Here is a 21469-nt window from a genome sequence, read left to right as displayed (position 1 = left end):
TCTTACTTTTGAACATCCTGCTGAAAAGGTAGATCAAGGTTATTTTAATCTGAGTCCTTCATGGCCATTCTCAGATATTACAACAGGATCATAGAGAAGCTTGACAGTATCCTTATGAAATTAATAATGGTTAATTTAAAATCATTTTAGAAAATAATTCTTGAGACAAATGATAATGGTTTATGACTTTCATACAATATTCGATTTTAAAATGCCATTCCACTCCAAAAAGTGACTACAAAAATGGCACCTTTACTTCACATATCTGCTCCCAGAGCTTATTCAGATTCCTATTTGCTAATTTCTCTGAGAACAATAAGATTTTTAACTGGTTTTTACTCGTGCTAATATTGTGGTGCCAATACAGCTATCACAACTCTGCTCTCAGTTATACCGGCTGCATGTTTTGGGATTGCAGTGAAGATACAGAAAACAGCTGGACTTCTAGATTCCAGGTCTAGTTTACAGAGCTCGCAGTTTAAAACAGAAATAGAAACAAAACAAACAACCTCCTCCCCTCCCCCCCTAAAAAAAACCCCACACACAACCAAAAACCAAGAAAAGCATGTCCAACTTGTAAATGAATCAAATAGGATGTGGAAATCATGAAGACACAATAAATATGGATCCCAAAAATGCCACGTACACAATCACTTTTCAAGATTTGATCCTACAAAGTGCTGAGCCTGGTTGTCCCACTCCAGCAAAAGCACTCATGCACCTTCTTAACTTAAAGAACGTGAATAGACATGTGACTTCACCTGGATAGACTCATATGCTTAGTTGAAGCACCTGTGAAGGCACTTCCTTGGAATCCTTCTTTCTCTTGCTGGCTTCCCTTTGTTTTTCCATTCTTTTATGCTGGCTGCTAGGTTGAAAGCATTAGTTCAGGGTGTTATTTATCCTATTTTACATATGATATGAACTTAGTAAAATTCTCTCCTGCTCATTATCTTTCTTTCTTTCTTTCTTTCTTTCTTTCTTTCTTTCTTTCTTTCTTTCTTTCTTTCTTTCTTTCTTTCAACTTCTGATATCCTGCTTGCTATTAATTTAACTGAATTACATTTCAATATGTGTGAAACATTAAAAGAACGCTTAATGCCATCTCTAGGCACCCTGGACAGATGATTAAAATTATAATTCAGGGAAGACAAAAAACAACAGTAGTAAACCAACGTTTCTCTGTATAGAGGAAGCCACTCATCAAAACTGCTGTTTCCTCACCTCCTATGATTAACCCTGTTGCTTCCTCTGCACTTAATTTCTCAATCAGTATCTTCAGTCACTCGAGTCTGAATCTTTGACGTATAAAAATGTGAGACTATTCTTGGCTAATATCCTCCCTTTTACAGGCACTTCATATTCACACACAAACAATGTAGCCTGAGAAGCTGTCAGTCTTCTGCATCTCTGCTCCATTTGAATTACCCCTTCTCTTTGAAAGATCTTTACATAGCTTAGCTGCCTTACACAGTGTACGTTTTCAGAATTATAATGTGGTTGGGTTGAGGGGGTGGGATATGAAATGAGTAGTTCGGGAATTCATGTTTCAGTGTTTTTTGAAAGTACAAATCCATATTTTCCCCACGCATATGGATGCAGGTTCTTATTTGTCTGCATCACTGCCGTTCATCGGAGGAGAAGGGTTCAGGTCTACAGAGATTGAGCAAGATGCACAGGTGAATGAAGACAGACATGGGGATAGATTTCAGCAGCAGGCTGCAACCTTATTATCTGGGAAAGAGTGCTATGTCTGTCCTTCCCCAGTACCCCTGGATCTCGCATACCAGGCATTTACCTGGGTCTAGGCTGAGCACTTCTGAAAATCCCACCCATAAAGGCTTAATTATCTAATTATACCTGCAAATCAGAGAGTTAAATGTCTAAGTTGCACTAGCAATGTTGTGGGTGAATAAAGGAAGGCCTGGAAAATCTGGCCCTTTATTGTAACAAGGTCTATTTAGCAAGGTTGTGTTGAACGTCAAACCAGCTCAAGTGCTTACCCCTCTGCAATTGTCTCTAATGGCCATGTCTGAAAAGGGGATATGGTCCTTACTCCTACTGACCTATATTGATGTTATCCTTCACCCCAAATAAGAAGAGGCTTCTGTTTTTGGAGCTGAAGGTTGAGTTCGGTTTCCTGTGCTGCATATATCAGGTTTTGTTGCACATGGGGGTGGGGGCAAATTCCGTACCTGCCCAAGGCTTGCAGTTTGGGGAATGGAGGGGGGCAATGCCCTCCTCCCTCAAACTAAGCATGTGGTTTGGCTGATGACTTTGTTCATGTACAGCAGTGTCTGCATGTGAGCACTGATCCTTACAAAGGGACCTGCGCTCCCCTAACCCCTCCTCTACTTTAGTGCTGTTCAGACCCAGGACTGACGTTCACTCTTGGAGCTTGTGTCTGTAGCTGACCCTGTGGACTAGTGTGTGACTGACTTTGTGACAAATCCTGATTGCAGGTTAATGCATAGCTGCTTCAGTGGGGGGAGTAATCTTCCCCACCCTATGCTAGGTACAGATTCCATCCCCTGCTGTGCTGCTTGATGCTTGGGCTTGTGGAGCAAAAACTATGCCCATACCCTGCCCACTTGCACAGGAGGCGGAATAGTGGTGTAGCTATTACAATGAGATAGGCAACCCCTGCAGGGTTTCTGATTCCGCTACCCAGTCACATAAAAGCAGACTCTAGTTGGCTCCTTGCAGTAAAAATGTGTTTGCATGCAATAAAAGGATGTCAGGAATTGATGTAAACTTGGTCAGCAGCATCCCCCCCGCTGGATCTCAGGCTAATGCTGGTGATGTATTTTATTGCAGGCAGAGAAAGCTGAAGGATTCATCAACCTGCCAAATTTCACTGTGGACCGAGCGACTGAATGCAAGAAAAAGCAGTAAGTTTGTCACTCGGCCCCGCGAGTGGATGAATAAGGATTTTACATGCCAAAAGCTACACTTTTGGTGGAGGCCGATGAGAAGGGATGGAGGTTAGGAATGCCAGGAACAGACTGTCTGAACAACATGAACTTCTGGATTTCTTACTTTCACCATGACTGGGCTTAACTTTTGTGCAAAGAACAGTTGGCTTTGTGTGTTAACATAGCTTGGAAAACTATTATTATGATTATTTATTTGCTTTATTATTATTATTATTATTATTTTTGCTGCTTTGCCTTTTGCTTTACTACGCCACCTGTGTATTGCTGCCCTATCTGGCAACAGGACAGAGGCGAATTGAGGTGGATTCTTGGTATACGAGAATCCAGAATCTGAAACTCATTTATTTAGCTTGCACATCTTCTTGTGATACTTTAGTGCCTATTCCCAAGCATGTACCATTGTTGGTTTCTCAGAGAGCAGCTAATATCATTATAACTTTTATTTTCACAAGTACTTCTTTTACTCCCTTCTCTTCACCATCACCTCCCAGATCAGGAGGCCACAAAATGATGTGAATGTGCTAGAAATATGTTTGCTGGTTGCTAAAACAACTGATTATAAAATTCCACTAAAATAGCACAGAATTTTGAGGAAAGAACTACATTTCTTGATGGATAACCTCATCTGGATTAATAGAATGTAGTGTACAAAAGTGTTATGCTTTGGATAATTTACTCACATCAATCCATTGGTTTTTCCTACCTAAATTAATTTTTCTCGTGTGTGTGTGTGTGTGTGTTGTTTTTTTTTTCTTGAAGTGCTATTAAGATCAGCCAACCACAGATCAAGACATTTTATTTTGCAGCAGAGAATGTGGAGGAAATGAATAGGTAAGTAACAGCAACTGAACATCTCTATCCTTGCCTACCATCTTAGAACCATTCCTGTCTTTTGTATGTTGGTTCTTTAGTTGTCAAATAGTAGCTGTGATTCAAAGTATTCCTACCTTGTTTTATTTTATATTTTTTTGATGATGCAGTGGTTATCTTCTAGGTAAATATAAGATAAAACATCCTGTTCCAGTGATGGCAGTTTAAAAACATGCCAATTTAACTAGGATATTCTGGACTGGCAATATTTGCTCTATAGTTAGGGTTACGTTAGGACCCCATTATAAGGCCAATTTTCAATAAGTCCAACAAAATTTCACAAAAATAAATCAATCTTCCTGAAACTTTGCATGTTAAATCTTATCCTTGGGTGGAGCTTTTCTGGGAAGATGGTTAAGTATCAGGCAAAGAGTTCTGAAGTTTTCTGATGTCCTTGCCTAATTGGGGAAAAGGGGGAAGAATTAGAATACTTTTTTGGCTCCTATCTCTAAAATGGCTTGGCCTAGGAACACTAACCTCATTTTGTTTGTTTTGAGGTGTCTTTCAGTATTTTGGGTTAATTAATGGGAAACATAAAAAAAGAATTATATTTTCAGTGTACGTGTATGTTTGCTTCAGTATGAAATGAATTTTGTTTTTTGATTAAATGAATCATGGTGGCAGGTCCATAATTTTCTTTCTATGAACGTTTGTTGGAATCAAATTTTAAGTGCTTGAATGTTCATGAAAAGCAAATAAATAAGGATATGAAGCAAAATTAATTTTAGAAGTCACCAAACAGTTTGAATATTTTTTACTCATTATTGACCCAACTTTACACTCTACATTGTCTGACTTACATACAGCTCATATTCTCTTTGTCTCTAGATTGTATGCTGTTGAGGGTATGGAATCTCCTTATATGTATCTATAAAGTACCTAGAGTATATAGGGCTCTGTAGAAATAATAAATAACAATAAGCAACTTGGTTGAGAGGCACAGTGATCTTGAGGCATAGATAGCAGCTAATGGTAGTCAGAGATCTAATCCTGGTTCTGACATTGATCTATTGTGTGACCTTTTGGCAAATAACCTAACCTCTCTTTACCTCCCATCAGGAAATTGGGGTGAGGATACATGCTGACCTCACTGAGGGAGGGGTAGTTTGTGAAAATTAGTTTGTGTACACTTTTCCAAGTGTAAATTGCTATAGATTATTAGGTACCCCTTGCAACCAGGAAGAGCAGGGAGCAGCACTGTATATGGAGAAATAAATCTCCCTTGCTGTAGCATAGATCTATTCTCTTCTACAGAGTGAACATTCTCAGGGTATGTAAATTGAGGACTAAAGGGAGAGAGTGAATGTTAGGCAGAAGGATCTCCTGTAGAGAAAGAAGTTGACTTTGAGAGGTAATCGAGAGGAAGGTACACAGGGCAGCAGTAGGGCTTTTAGAACTCAGCTGGAAGATCCAAATAATCAATTCTGAAATATTTAGTCTCCTTTGACCGATTCAGATCTGTGCAGGGGTGTCTCACTCCAGCCTCAAGAAAGATTTTCTGCAAACTGCACTTGTTAAGTACATTTTATTATGGCTTAAAAATCAAGGCCAATATTAAATCAGTATATGCCCTATTGTACCGTACCTTACTCTGTAAGGTTGTATAAGAAATTTCAGTTTGTATTATATAATATGCATTAAAATTTGTCAGCGAATTCATAATTCACAATACAGACATATTTTAAAGGGCTAAGTACAAGGGTCAGAGTTAATCTTTGTGAATTTGCTGACTTATGAGAATTTAATTTCTCAGTGTTGTATTAATACTGATGTTTTCCATGGAAATGTGTTATATATAAAAATCACACATGCATAAAACCAGAATGAGAGTTATCTGCCTTCTTGGCCCCAATCCGGAAACTGTTTACACTTGTGAGTAGTCCCATTGAACTCACTGGGACTATTCATGTGTGTAACGTTACCCATGTGCATAAATGTTTATTGGATCAGGACCTTTGTTTGTAACTTCTGTAGACATCCATCCATTAAACCACTAACGGGTTTATGCATGGAGTAGTTTGCTTTATTTATTTAGTACATGTGCTAGAAAATGAACTCTTTGGAGTAGTCATGCTAATATAAAAAGGAAATGTGTGCTGGATAGCAGATAGCTGCATGCATTTACCAAAGTGCACTTTACACTCCTACATGACAACCTTTTAAATCTGGATTTTTTTTTCTTCTACTTATTCCTTCTGTTTGAAATACTAAGATTTCTTTTTACATTCATTCTATTAATTTTGATTGAGTAAGATCCAGATCCTTAATAAAATGGAGCCAAAATTCCTTCTCCACTTTTATAGGAACAACACCCTGTAATCTTTAATTGTTATGCACATCTATACTTCATGCAGTGACCAGGAGGAGGTGGGACTAAGGACCCAATCTTACATCCACTGAAGTTATTAGCGAATTTCCCAGAGACCTTACTGGGAGCATGATCAGACGCTATGTCATCTAATTGTTACATAGCTAGTTTCCAGAGGCCCACCAACTTTAGGTCCTGAAGATTGGTCTGAAGAGAAGGTGAATGAATTTTTGAGCAGATAATATCCTACATACTATAGCACCTTAGAGCTCAAAGGATCCAAATGATTTGTAAACTGAAAAGATACATGACTATAACCAGGTGTCACTTCACGCATTAAGGAAAAATCCATCTAGGGAGGGAGGGAAATGCAGCAGCTGTTCATAGCATGCAGCCGTACTGCCAGGCAGTTTAGAACAGGAAGTGAAGAATACTATATGAAACTGAGAGTTTAAGGTGGCGTTTAGGAAGGCAGAACATAACTTACACAATTTGAATTTGGTCTGGAAGCCTGAGTTAATGGACCTGCTCTTACAAAGTGTGCCATGATCCAGTCAGAGCACAAGATTGTGCAACTGCAAAGAATAAATAATTAATTAAGTCACTAGTTCAGATAGCCATGTATGGAAGCAGTTTAAAAATAGAGGGATTTCTAAATAGCCTTATTAACTCTTCCTTAGCCTGTGAGGTGCTTGAATGCATCTCAACTCCCTTTGAAATCAACAGGAATAGCAGCACCTTTAAGGAGAGTCTGCACTACAGGGGCACACCTTCAGCTGTACTGCCATAGTATAGACACTTGCTACAGCAACGGAAGGGGTTATTCCATTGCTGTAGTAAATCCATCCCTCCAAGAGGCAGTGGTATCTGCTCCAGAGCGTATGTCAGCTTAATTACGTTGCAGAGGGCATGACATTTTTCACAGCCCCGAGCCATGTAAGTAAGCCAACCTAACTTTGTAGTGTAGACCAGCCCTGAATCCCACAGGAAGTTTCAACTGAGGGTGAAAGAAAAGAACACTGGTGATGATAATAAAATATTGGAAGATCGCTGTATCTGAAGACTGTCAGAGATATTACAGGGTAGAATACAATATCCCTTAAAATGTGTTTGCTTTCTGTTTATAACATAGGTGGCTAAATAAACTGGGCCTAGCTGTAATTCCTCAGGCATCCAATGGAAAGAATGAAGAAGGTATGTTCAAATCATAATTTTTGCATGGAACTATTTCATTTGATTTTACACAGTGAGATTTTAGCTACAATGAATTTCATCTCAACCCTGTTCTTTTTAAACTTGTAGTTAGTGGCTCATCTGCTGTTGCATGTTTCACTAGCACCAAAAAGCCAGTTGTGCCCGAAATAGCTGATTTCCATATCAACCAAGGCATAACAATGAAATTGTCTGACAACTGTGTAATTTATTATTTAAAAGAGTTTCCATTATTTATTCATTAATACAATATTATACATGTACTATATGTGTGGATGGTGCTTCACAGACATAAAATGACAGGTGCCTGCACCCAAGGAGTTTACAGCCTAAATGGTTCACCCTGTTTGTGTTTATGAGCATCAAAGGACTCTGATACACTCTTCCCTTTAGGCACTGTTCTGCTTCTGTGGATGGGGACCTAGCTCATACATAGGACTAATTCATACAAGGCTAGTGTTAACTTTGCTGATCTTGCTCAGTGCCCTGTGGTGTGGTATTACAAGCTGCTTTGTGCTAGTAGAAATCACTGGTGGTGATAACTTGAAGTGCCTGGAGAATCCGGATGCCTCACTGTCTCCTTTGTCTTGACTGGGATATGGTGCGTTTTCCCCTTCCTTCTCTTTAACAGAAACCTCTGTTCATTGCTCCTCTAACGTTCTCCAGAAACTTGCCATTTGTGGATACATTCCCTAGTGTCTCTTCACCTCCTCACTCAGTGTTAGAGCGGAGCAATTTGGGGCGAGTGGTGGGAGTGTTGCTACATTGAACCTTAGGTCTTATAACAGGGAACCCAGTCTGATAATTTTGCCAGAGGAGAGAAGGGGTCCGGCTTTGCTTGAGCTGTTTAGACAAGCAGCAGAATGGCTGGTTGAAAGAGGGCAATAATTCGACTGGCAATCTCTCAATATTATGGAAACAAATAGGAGCTTCAAAAGGAAAGCTTCAGAAGGTACAATATGTTGGTTGTGTTTGGAGAAACAGTTGAAGGAAGAGAAGAGTTAGGAAAATAAGAATGCAATTAAAATTAGGAGAGTCAACTAAGCTTAATGGGAACTATGCAAGCAGATGAGAGAGCTCCTGTCCTGAGAAACTCCACCCAACTAATCTCTGCAGCAGGTGATCAAGTTACCAAGACTTCATCATTAGAACAAACTTAACATTGTCCAGGATTTCCCAAACTTTTTGAAGCTGCCACCCCGTGCTTCTGTTTGCAGGAAAATGAAAACAATCATGCACTCCCTCCCCTGTACTCCTGATGTGTGGTGTTAAAGGCTTATCCATCTTATTCCCATTAGCTAGGTGGGTACGCCCCACATTTTAGGAAAATGCTGATGTAGCCCAAGGACATGCCACAGTTTCCAGCACCGTAACTCTTTCCTGAATATAGCACATATTAATTATTCAAGAAGCTCTTGGGTTCCCACGCTTGGATTCTTGCTTTTTTTGGTGTGGAGAGGTGGGAAGGAAATGGTTTCTGTGCATTCAGCCCCTCTTTCAATCCATTTCCTGTATCAGAAATCAGGTATAGATTTTACTTTTCTGGTGTTTGTAAGTGTATATAAAAGAAAAGCTGCAGAAAGAATACAAGAATATTTTCTTTATTAATCAATAGTTCCTTAGATTTCTCAAATGTTTCTACTGCACGAAATGTGAATCCCTTATTCTAAATTTAATTTTGAAATATGTATCTGGCCAAAGTTTGTAGTAATCAAAAGGATATCTATGTTAAAAAATAACTAAAATAATCCTGTAGTTCTGCCAATAATAAAATGAGAACATGTGCAAAATTATACAAAACCTGGCAAGTCTCCTGAATGTCTTTCCATCAACATCTTTGTGACATCTTTCTTTTGCTTAAAATCTTCATGTCAGCACTTTTTGCTGACAGGTAAATTATTAGAACTCAAAAAGTGACACATAGTTTTCCATATATAAAAGAAAGAAAAAAAAGAAAATGTACAACCAATTATTTATCTAAAAGATGTGATAATTTATTGTTACCAAATGGTGATGCTAATTCATAATACTTCACACTTATATGGTGCCATGAAATCCAAGAACCACAAAACGCTTCACGAACATAAACGAAAACCTTGCAAACACACTGCAAGCTAGGTAAAAGATATTAAGGTGGCATTTCCACTAGATGAGTGCTACTGCTGTTTAACACATACTGCTGTAGCACATAATAATATTGTTCAACATCTTAGGAAAGGAAGTGAAGAATGCTTGTTCCAGTTGAAACCACAGGGGCAGTCATTACTTCAGTCTCCCAACACCCACTGATGTTGTCAGTACACTTTGCTTAACTGCTTCTTGCTAACCACACGATGGCTCAGTTCAGATCAGATGTACAGGTACAGGGTATGTGTGTACTTTGTCACACATGACATATGATACAGGAAAGCATTTAAACAGAATGAAGTCTTTCTCACATAAATACTTGTTCAGAGTTTGAATCTGCAGGGCTAGTGGCTGCTGAGGGATTTAGTCCAGTGTTGTCCAGTGGCTATAGCAGGGCCCCAGGATTTAGTACCAACTGCATGCTGTCTTCCTTTGTCATCTTCCTTGTCATTTTAAGCTCTGTGTCTCAATTTATCTGTCTGTAAAGGAGTATAACTGGATCAGAACCTACATCATGTTTGTGAATGCTTTCTTTGTTTTAATCTAGTTTTAAAAAAACTCCAAGTAGCAGCAGTGAATACTTCCACCAACTCCTTTGCTATTTTTCTTTTGATTAATATTGTCCCTCTGCTGAGTAGTAGCAGATGTTGGGGTCTTTCAGGCCCTTTTCCCACCAGAGGAAAAAATAGTGATGTGGAGTCTGAGTGTATTCTTAGTGCAACTTGTTTATTTCATCTGTTGTACATTAATCCTAGAACGAAGATGGTCACAAACAGTATGCAGATGATCCCCCTCTTCCAGGAATCTTGGCCAAAACACCAATGCCTCCTACCCAAGGAACAACTCTGCCCCAAGAATTGACACTAGATAGAGAGACTAAGCAAGGAAACAAACTTCCCTACTGCTTGCCGCAGCTTCCCCAAAATTGCAGAACTAACAATGACACAGCGTGTCTTCAGTCTGAACACTGCTCACATGCCAAGAAAAGGAATTTATAAAATGATCTATAGCAGTGCCATCTGATGACTCCTGCCATAACGATAGAATAGGAATAAAAATACATTTCAAATCAAGTTGCCATAAAATAGCAGTTAGGAGACACCACTGTAGGAGACATTAAGACAATGGGATTTGGCCTTCAGACCAAAATATATAGGACTGGAAAGAGCCTCCTGGATCATTGAGTGCAGTTCCCTGCAATCAGAGGCAACTCCATCATCTAATTGAATATAATCACATAATGATCTTCAACTGCTGAGCAGCTAGAAGGAATAAATGGCTCTCTACATTTTTTGTTTCATTTTACTCTTTTTCCCTAGAATGCTATAGTGAAAGTGAACATGAAGATCCAGAAATAGCAGCAGAGACACCACCCCCTCCATATACAGCACAGCCTCATTTGGTATGTATTACAGTAATTAGCTTGTTTCCAGTTGCTAAACAGCTGACACAAATGTCATTGCATCCTCTTCCGTAGGTGCATCTCTGACTAATAATTTACAATAAGGGCTATAAGCATTTATTTAATCTGCCTGTGAAACATGGATTCAATTATTTTGCAGCACCTTCTCCCTCCCTGCTTTCCTTCTCCTCCTCCCTCCTTCCCCTGTGACAGTGCACACTGGTATATCAGCCTTCTCCAGGATTGTGCTCTGATAATCAGACACATGAAAGAAATGACTGATGTGCACGAAAGACCTAACCCAAAAGTTAGAGTTTTACAAAGAAAGTTGGAGGGGGGGAATGTATCTTTGAGGAAGTGGTGATTTTTCACACTGTATGTGGAGCATTCTTCCTGGGCTGGTCCATAAAGACACTACCCTGCCCTTATTTAAATCCCTCCAAAAGAGTTCCTTCTTCTGTGATACTGAAAAGAATCTAGCTGATAGTCACCCAACTTATTGATTTTTTTTGTCTGCTTATCTTGTGAGTAAGCTTCTCATTAGCATGGAAGAAGGGGTTCACTGTTGGGGTTGGAGTGTGATGTGTGAGTGAGCGAGAGAGAGAGAAGTGAATGGAGAGAGAATGATGTCATGTGACAATGGTAAAAAAAATCAGCGTGTCATTTTCTTCTAACCCTGAACAAGGCAAACAATTAGAATAAGGAAAATAGTAGTATTACTAAAGCTATGCTGTCTCTTTTTCCATTTCCCTGTAGAGCTTCTGTCTAGAATATTCCCCAGTTTCCTCCTGTCTGGCTTCTGTTCTAGATTTAAGTAAACAGTAGGTATATATATGTTCATAGGTGAGGGGAAGGGAACATAAAACAAAAATCAGTCAAATCAGCACCCGCCATTAGTTAATTATCACCTGCCTTGCAAGTTTCCTCACATTGGCCCACCCTCTTTGTTTCTCTTTATCTTTTTTGACTCTTTAAGGGTCTGTCTACACCGCCACTAAAAACCTGCGGCTGGCCCGTGCCAGCTGACTCTTGCTCGCGAGGACCAGCTTAGAGACTATTTCATTGCAGTATAGACATTCGGGCATCAGCCTGGGTTGTAGGACCCTGAGAAATGGGAGGGCCCCAGACCCCAGGCTGCAGCCTGAGTCTGAATGTTGACACTGCTGTTAAACAATCCCTGAGCCCTGCGAACCCGAGTCAGCCGGCACAGGCCAGCCGCGGGTTTTTACCTGCGGTGTAGACAGACCCTAAGGCAGGGACCATGTCTTAGTTTGTGTTTGGAAAGTGCCTCACATGTTTTGGGCACTAGTGCGATCCGCATCATCCGCCCCACAGCCAGTAATAAAGGAAAGTTGTTACTGTCAAAAGGAGTGCAGTACCCTGTGAAATAAACTGGTCTTGTTTCCAGTTCCGAGTAGACAGGTGTCCCACATCACACAACACAGGAGCATGGTTGGCACTAAGAGGTTCCCGTACTGATATTCCTGAGCAAAAAGCCAAATTCGAAACTGGTCAGAGACTGAACTACCCCCTCACCCTTACAAGTGGTTCTTCCCGAACAAGCTGAGGCACACTGGTTAGTGAGTGAAGCTTACGCTGTATTGTGAGTACTGTTCTGTGGATAGAAAGAGAATCTGTCTGCAGGGATGTCTGTTTGGCACCCTGCACCAGAGCTAAATTTGCTTTTATAAAGCTAGTATTGTGTGTCACACACTCACCTATTTCCCCTCCTGTGCCTGTCAGATACATTAATTTGCACTCTCCTAAAACAGTTGTCTAATGTTGAACACTGCAAAACAACCTGCCTGGCACTCTTCGAACACGCATTGTTCACTGCCGTGTAACATTCAAGATTCTTTACTCCCTGCACTAATTGAAAGTTAAATATGGCCTCGTGGCTATAAATAGCGGAGAGCATGAGAACCTCAGAGATACTGCTCAAAGATTTATTCTGGGTCAAAGGCTAGTAATGAATAAAGTATCTTGAATTTTATATTGCAATGAATCATTGTCTCCAGAGGGCCAGCACTAAACCAAATGGGTTGTTCTAATACCTGGTAGCTGCCTTTCGCTCATGTTGGGCATTGAGATTCTAATTGAATATCTTTGCATTTCTCCATCGGATGGGTTTAATCATGTCCTATTTTTAATATTCTCTCTTTCTGGCTTGCCAGCAGCTTGTCACTCCATTACTGCAAAGGCCATCACTGGATGTCTTCTTCCCATATGTTCCTCTGTTCTACGTGAAACCTACTGCATTAGGAGTCAGGGCTGGCTTTAGGATTTTAGCAAGGGCAAAAGAGGGAAGTGGGAGGGGGGTGCAAGCAAGATGGACGTCATGGGGACTCACATTTCCTTGATCTCTCTCCTTATTAAGCTCCTCTTTCCTTTTTCTACCCTCTTCCCCCCCAGCTTTCATCTACCCACTCCCATGTCACCTTCCTGATGGAAACAAGCTTATTTTCCATTAAGCAACTCAGTCTTTTTTTAGAGCTAGTCAGTAGGCACTGCATCGATTGGCACTGCTCTGTCCGACCCATAGCTTTCTGGCTGCTGCTGGGCACAGCTAGCAGAGCACACTCAGATATCAGCAGACCTGATCTGAATGTCATATCAAAGTCCTCCTTGGCCAAAATGTCATAAATCACCAGAGGCAGCTGTTGGAGCAGCACAGGCACTGGCAAAATGAACAGCATATCTCATCTCGGGGTAATTCTTGAAATGGAGCAGCAGGTTTTGGGAAGGTATGTGAAGTAATGCTTTTGACACGTGCATTCAATATAGAATTTTTGTGCTATAAATCCCTGAAATTTGCCAGTCTTGGGATGTTACTGTATGAAAATCTGCTCTCCGGACACACCTCTAGTTTGGAATCCAGACTCGAGTCACATACTTTCTAATTTTTATTACAAGTCACATTTATGTTAGAAACACAAACCAATGTCCAAAATGGAAGCCTAAATCTTTTTGACTTTCAATGAGCCTTAGGCTCCGAAGTGTCTATGTCACTTTTGAAAATGGGACTTACCTTCAGAAGCCTATGTCTACACATGAGCTGGAAGGTGTAAATTTGATTGAACCAGAGCACTAGGAATAACAGTGTAGCCCCAGCGGCGCTGTCACTCACCACCCTGAGCATGAACCCGCAGGTACATACTTGGCCAGAGCTAGTGCAGTTATGTTTCCGCAGGCTGGGCTCTATACTTCAAACTTTAACATAGAGATACCTTAATTCACTTAAACTCTCTTGAAAATCTCAACCATGGCTTCTAAGGCAGGAAGGTCCTGCTCCACTTGAGGCTTTAAAGGCCAAAAGCAGCCTCTTAAACTCTCTCCAGAGACCAATAGGCAGCCAGTTCAGTTCATGGTGTCTGAATGTAAAGTTTTAACTGCTTCTTTTAGTCCTCTAACGCAAAATCAGTTTGATAGTGTAAAAACAAACCATGAATGATCCTAAGTCTACTATGTGGAGTAACGCCTCTGGGTATTTGTGAAAATGAAATATTTAAAACACGTCCTTTTGGACACTTGTGGGACGAAACTGTTTCTGTCCATGTATGTTAAGTTTCCCCACATATGAGTGGATTTATTGCTCCCAAACAGCAGTTACCTTGAGATAATAGACTGCAGAGGTCCCAAGAGGGCTGGTAAGGTGTCTCATGTTAGTAAAAGAGGCCCTATAGGTGCATTGATCTCCAGTGGGATCTTTATGAGTGCCTTGCTCAAACATCTGACTTTAAAAATGTCTCTCCAATAGAGATTTACTAGCATATGGAAGATTGCAATAACTCCAAAGGAGCCACTATAGTAACTTAAGTAAATACTGAATATTTCTTTAAAAAAACAAAATGAAAAGAGAGATCTAGAAGAGTTCTTTCCCCCCACCATCCCCCTCATCCCTTTTCTCTTTAATATAAAGTGGAAATGAAAAGAGTCCACACAGATGCAGGGTCCACATATTGTAAAGGCTTTCTTTTACGTGTGTAAATTCCAACATTTTCCTTTCCTGACTTTTGAGCATTTAAAATCATAATATTAATGTCACTTTGGCATGCATTTTTAAAATTTTTTTATTTGTATTGCCTTGCTGCACAAATACTTGACCATGGTCTCTCGTTGGCTTAAATTCTAGGGAAGAGAACCCTCCTGATCCCTATTATTATTATTGGCAGCTTTATTTCTTGCGATACCATGAGGAAATTCTGACTCTAGCATATGAATTTTATGACAGTATTTTCTTGTCCTTTGCATTTATGACAGATGTGTAAAGCTTTTCTATTTAAAACAAAACAAAACACAGTGGATGTCCTAAGACTGCACTGTAGTTATCATAACCAGAGTGTAATTAATTTGAATTCTATTAGCAGCTGAGTCAGATTCAACTGCTTTTTAAAACATTTTTAATATAGTTACCAGAATGCAGTCAATGCTACAATCAAACAGTGACCCAGGATTAGTGCTGGATGAAACATTTTTTGTTGACATATGCAGATTTGGGTTGACCAAAACATTTAACAAATTCCTGTTAAGGTCAGTGAATTGTTTCAGTCAAAACAAAACCAAAAAGCAAATATTTGGGAACTGTCAAAATAAACCCTTTTGTCATTATTCAAATGACACATTTCAGTGTTGGAGCTAGATTCAGAAAAGAATTTACACACTATTCAAAAATTGGACTAATGGTGATACCAGTGCCTCATTATGCCTTCTTGTGAGATATGGAAGAACCAGGTTCAAATCCCTACTCTGACCCAATGAATATTTTATACGAAGTGGAACAGCTTCAGCAGTAGAGCCTGAGGAAGATCCACTCCAGAATAGCCTAATGATTAAGTCACTCTCCTGGCAGGGGGAAGGTCTGAGGTCAAGTGTCTGCTCCAGAGAGGGAATTCCAACCTGGATCTCCCCCAGCCTTACCCATCTGGCTACTGGATACAAGGGCACCTCCACCACCACCAGTTTTGTGAATCTAGCCCTTCATTTCCTTTGCTTTTATTCCAAATACCCAACACACAACATTTTGTTTGACATGAAGTAAAATTTGTTCACCTTTTTTGATTCACCCAGTATTCTGAAAAGTTTCAGTTTTGGTTCAACCCAAACTGATTACTTCCCCCCAGTTTTTCAGACTAGCCAGTGAACTGAAAAACGAGTTATTCACACAGCTCTACCCAGAGTTTGAAATCAACACGTTTTGTTTTCTGCAAAGATTAGTAATTGCACCACAGGAAGAAACTGCTTGAATTTTTTTGTGCGTGCCTAATTTTAAAAGGAAGTAGTGCCTGTTACAGCAGCACTGAATTGCAAAAGCTTATGTAGCATAATGTAAAATGTTGTATTTGATTTTTAGAGATGCTGTTAATCTATGGAACATCAGTGTATTATTAATAAGTATATTAGACTGGTCCATTTATATGAAGATATGCTTTTCTTATGCCAGCAGGTTTCCCTAGCAACCCAACCTCAACATTTTTCAGTGCTCCCTGTTTTGATGTTCTCTCTTCTGGTCATTACAGATATCTGTCCTATTTTAGGAAAATAGGAATTGCCATACTGGCTCAGTGCTGTGGCCTAGCTAGTCCCCTCTGACAGTGGTCAGTACCAAATCTACAGTGGGCAGATGTGGGATAATATGCTTACATAAAGATTTCATCCTAATCTCTAGTAGTTTGAGATTGCTTTAAAACCTGAAAAATGTGGTTTTACCTCCTTTCCAATCCTTTTTTTTAATTTTTTCACATCAGCTGTTAGAACTCGAGAAGCTGTTGTCATCTATATTAACATTTGGTCCCTCTTTGAATCTTACTAATTTCTTAGCATCACCAACATTCTGTGGCAATGCCACGGTCTAACTGTGTTGTCTGTAGAAAAATATTTCCTTTTATCAGTTTTGAATTTGCCATCTTTTTACTTTCATTGACTGCCCCTTTGCTAGTGTGTCAAGAGACAGGGAGAACAAAAAGCTTCCAATTTACCTTCTCTATACTTTTCATTATTATATTAATGTCTCTTCTTATTCATCTCCTTTTGAAGATAAACAATCGCAGTCTTTACAATTTCCCTTCAAATCAAGTTTTTCCATGCTCCTAATTATTCTTGTCACTCTTCTCTGAACTCCACTTAGTTCTGCAATATCCTTTTTCAGATGGGCTGACCAGTACTGCATACAGTATTCTATACGAGATCACACTATTGACTTACATGATATTTTCTGTAATTTTTCTCCATCCCATTTTTCATACTTTCTAACATCTTGTTTGATTTGATGACTGCAGCTTCATGTGGATGAAAGAAGTTTTCACTGATCTGTCCACAGTGATGCTCAGGTTCCTTTCCTGAGCTGATTCAGTAAAATTAAAACCCTGTGAGGTATATGAGCAGTACAAGTTTTTCCCCCCAGTGTACATTACTTTGCATTTAACAACATTGACTTTGTCCTCTATCATGTTTCTCATTCACCTAGCTTGATGAAGTCCCTTTGAAATTCCTGTGTCTCCTCTGGTGTGACTAACCTAAATAACTTTGTCCTCTGCAAATTTTGCTACCTCACTGCTTTTTCCCCCCTTGCCCTTTTTAGTTCATTAATAAATATATTAAACACCACCACACCTAATTAAGAACCCAGAGACATCCTGCTGTTGACCTTTTGCCATGATGAAAATTGACCATTTATTCTTACTCTTTGTTTTCCGTCTTAGGCAATTTTTGAGACATGACAATATTTTGCCTTTCACCCATTACTTTTTAGTTTCACAAGTAGCTTCTTGTGAAGGACCTTGCCTGTTGTACCTCAGGCCTTGTATACAATGGGGATATGACCTGATTATAGCCATTGGTGGCCCCCCCTTTGAGTGTAGCTGCACTAGTGCCACTGCCTAGTGTAGACAAGGCTTAAGTCACAGGTAGGACAGATACCCCTGTAGTGACCAGAACAGAAATCATCAAAGCTGGAAAAACTAAAATCTACTGAAGCTTGAGTTGCCATGAGACCAGGTCAAACCCAAAACATAAACATTCCACAGGTGGAGTTTGTGCAAATCTCACTAGTGCAAATAGTGGATGTGCATGTCCATGCTGGAGTTAGTACCGTTGCTGCCCTCCTAATGACTGACAACCAATTAATCAGAGCCTGGTCCCTGGTATAGGGACCTGGTATAGGCCTTAGCTGATATTTGACAGCTATATGCCCACATTTTCAAAAGAGGGTGTGCCATCTGGGGCGTATGAAAGTGCGTATGGGGAAAAGTTGTTGATTTTTGACCATGCACTCATTTGCATGCTTTGAAAATTTGGGTAACTTTGTGAAAAATTGTAGATTTTTTTTGCTATCTTCTATTTCATGGGCCATTATAATAAGAAATGAAGGAGGGATTGGATGACTTTTTCTCCCCCTCCCCTAATCTATTCTGGAAAACAGGCTCAGCAACAGCCCTTCTTGACTTCGCCTCTATCAAGTGAAGCATCCTCTTCTCTATCCTCCCTGGAAAGCACTGTGAAGTCACAAGGTTCCTCTTCTTCCTTGCTAGCCAAAATGGCTTACCCGGAGAGACAGTCTTGGCTTGACATAGTTAACATCTCTTCCACCACGGAAGAGGTTGATCAGCCTTTATCCTTCTGTGTCCAGATTCATGCTGCTGATCATCCAATGGTGGACTGTAATGACATGGCAGAAAGCCAGCTTCTCAAATCTAATACTGGATCTCGGAACTCTTTGTTAAGTGAAGACACAACTTCATCAGAAAGCAGCAGGGATCGCCTACCTGTGCCACAAGATTTGATAGGAACGAGGACACTATCCAAAGGTGAGCATATTAGAGAGGCATCTCTCTGCAGGACTATTCAATATGAATTCTGCATTTTCCTCTCTTCTTTTTCCTTTTTCTCTGAAAAACTAGCCAGTGGAGTGTGATTGAAGAGCGAATGTCTGTACAGTGTGTTGAGTATATAAACTGCTGTCACAGCTGGGTTGTGGGCAGCAAGATCTAGTGGTCAAAGATAGAGCCCACAGTCATGCGACAGGAGTCGAGAATCAGCTGGGTCAGGATGCTGGGACATCAGAAGGAGGAGACAAATCTGACATCAGAACCATGAGTTGGTAACCAGAGTCAGGCCAGGCCAGGATACCAAGGAATCAGAGGCAGGAGACAAACTGGAGATCAGTCAGATGCCAGGAGTCAAGCTGAGTTGGGATGCAAGGAAGTCAAGCCAGGGGAGCAGGAGTGGGAAAGCACACTGCTCCGAGCAGGGTGAGTCTCAGTTATTCAGACCGCTTCCTGTTCCTGGCTTAAATTGGGCCAGTGGGCAAATTGGCTGCTCTGGGACTCTGCCGATAGGACATCCAGGGCAGAGCATCAGACTGGGGCTGTGCTTCATGGGTCTTAGGTCAGAAGTTGTCAGCAGGCTGACAAAGGGAGGGTTGGAGCATGGCTGCTCCTTGGAACCCTGTGGGTCAAGGTTCAAGGCCTGTCTATCATGACATCACCCCCTCTCCTAGGAGTATCCTCTTGGGTGACATAGGTCTAGGTTTCTCATGGTGACGCCTATGAAAGACCCAAGCCAGGACAGGAGTGTGAATGTTCTCAGCTGGCTCTAAAGTGCATTCCTCTGGGCCATAACCTTTCCAGTTGATCAGGTACCACTATTCACCCCACTTGACCTTGAAATCAAGGACTTTGTGAACATTATATTCCTCCTGACTTTGTACTTGCACTTATGGGGTTGGTGATTGGGCTCTAGGGGGGAGTGTATTCTCAGTTTAGGGTTTTAGAAGTGATACATGGAATATGAGGTAGACTCTAGAGTCTAAGGGATCGAGGGAGCTGGAGCTCTGACTGATTGATTTGTCTCCAGATCTGGTATGGGCCAAGGAACCAGTGATCTGGTTTTCTAGAGGGTCTGTCTAGAGGTATTCTGTAGAAAGTCATACCTTTTGTCCTACAGAGTAGGCAGGGCCTTGTTACTTATGCTGGTCCACATGCCTTTTATAATCCCCCTTTGCCTTCTCAAAGTGTCCCTTCGCATCTTCTTGGATATGATGGATGTGTTGTACTAGGTCCCAAGCTGATAGTTTGAGAGAGAATGTTGATAGTTTGGGGAAATCAGTGGTGATACCCATAGTTGACAAAGAAGGGATTGTGGCCTGTGGTTGCATGGGCTGCATTATTATACAAGAACTTGGCATATGGTAATAGCATAGACCAGTCATCCCGATGGTGGTTGGTGTAGCATCATAAATATTTTTCTAGGATCTAATTGATTCTTTCCATTTGGCCATAAGACTGAGGATGGTAGACAGAGGCTAGGTGTACGTTGACCCCTAATAGACATAGGGCCCAGAAGCAGATAGTGAATTGGGGCCCCTGATCAAAGGTGATATTTTCTGGGAGGCCATGAAGACAGACTTTGTTGTTTAACCATAGCCAGGCCAGGTAGTTTCTTCTGTTGAGGGTAAACCGAAGCAGGAATGAAGTGGGCTACTTTTGAAAAGCAATCTACCACTGTTAGAATGGTCACGAAACCACTGGATTCTGATAGTTCTACCACAAAGTCCAAGAAAATGGCCTCCCAGGCTGAGATGGGAGGATGTTGGAGGAGACCAGATGCTGAAGGAAACCATAGAGTTTCTGGCATGGGGTCATGATGCAGGCACACATTTGGCAGGAAGCAACAAAGGTCTCTATTGTGGTGTGCATAGGGGCCACCAGAAGTACTGGATGTTAATTGTTGGGTTTTATATCACCCCAAGAGTCCTTCCAGGGTGGAGTCATGGCACAGTTGAAGAACAGCCACTCTTGAAGGTCCAGGGGAAACACAGATGCAGTCTGTTACGAATGTGATCCCCTCCTGGGTCTAATGTGATTCTCTGTCAATAACGGCCATCTCACTGGGTAGAATTCCAGAAACAGAGGCAGAGCAGCTGAGCGTCAGCAAGTCCTGGCAGTGGGTTGCATTGAGGAAATTATGGGACTTGAGAATGTGGATTGGCTCTGGACTGGGGCCTCGTGGGTCAGCGCCGTACCTTTGGGACAAAGCGTCAGTATTGCTATTCTAGTTCCAGGGAGGTAGGTCAAGGTAAAGTTGAACCGGGAGAAAAATGGGACCCACTGGAGCTGTTGTTGGTTTATGGCCTTGGCCTTGCACTGGTACTTGTAGTTCTTTAGATCAGTAAATACATGGACTGGATGATGGGCCCCTTCCAGATAGTGACATCACTTTTCAAAGGTATGGTTAATAGCCAAGAACTCTTTGTCCAAGATCTCATGGTTTTGCTCAGCAGGAGTAAGCTTCCTTTAATAGTAGGCGATGCGGTGCAGTATTTGCTTGGGTCTGTGCCTCTGGGAGAGGACTCCCCCAATCACTCAGAAGTTGCTGTTCAATGTTTGTAGGTTTACCTTTTTTTGCTTAGTACATACTACTGTGATATTCTCGGTAATCTTTATACCATGAATACTAGGGTAATGCTACACGTGGCAGTTATGAAGTTGTTTTGACAATTACTTGTATAACTAAAATTTAGCATAGACAGTGTAATTGTAGCCATGTCAGTCCCAGAATATTAGGGAGACTCTAATGGGTGAGGTAATATCTTTTATTGGACCAGCTTGTCTCTTTTCA

At 40.8% G+C, this 21469-nt stretch overlaps 1 protein-coding gene across 1 annotated transcript in view; it reads left to right on the top strand.

Moving 5' to 3' along the window:
* Nucleotides 1-21469, top strand: part of IPCEF1 (interaction protein for cytohesin exchange factors 1) — an 89310-nt gene that overhangs the window by 54008 nt on the left and 13833 nt on the right. The window contains exons 5-9 of the mRNA XM_067542441.1: nt 2818-2891; nt 3696-3767; nt 7247-7308; nt 10773-10855; nt 18273-18657. Of these exons, the coding sequence (XP_067398542.1) occupies nt 2818-2891; nt 3696-3767; nt 7247-7308; nt 10773-10855; nt 18273-18657 (676 nt within the window). The remainder of the gene's footprint in view (nt 1-2817; nt 2892-3695; nt 3768-7246; nt 7309-10772; nt 10856-18272; nt 18658-21469) is intronic.

Source organism: Emydura macquarii, unplaced genomic scaffold (genome assembly GCF_026122565.2).
Source record: "Emydura macquarii macquarii isolate MOO-44397 ecotype Brisbane River unplaced genomic scaffold, CSIRO-AGI_Emac_v2 contig_705, whole genome shotgun sequence".
Lineage (NCBI taxonomy): Eukaryota > Metazoa > Chordata > Testudines > Chelidae > Emydura > Emydura macquarii.
This window is presented reverse-complemented; position numbering and strand designations above follow the sequence as displayed.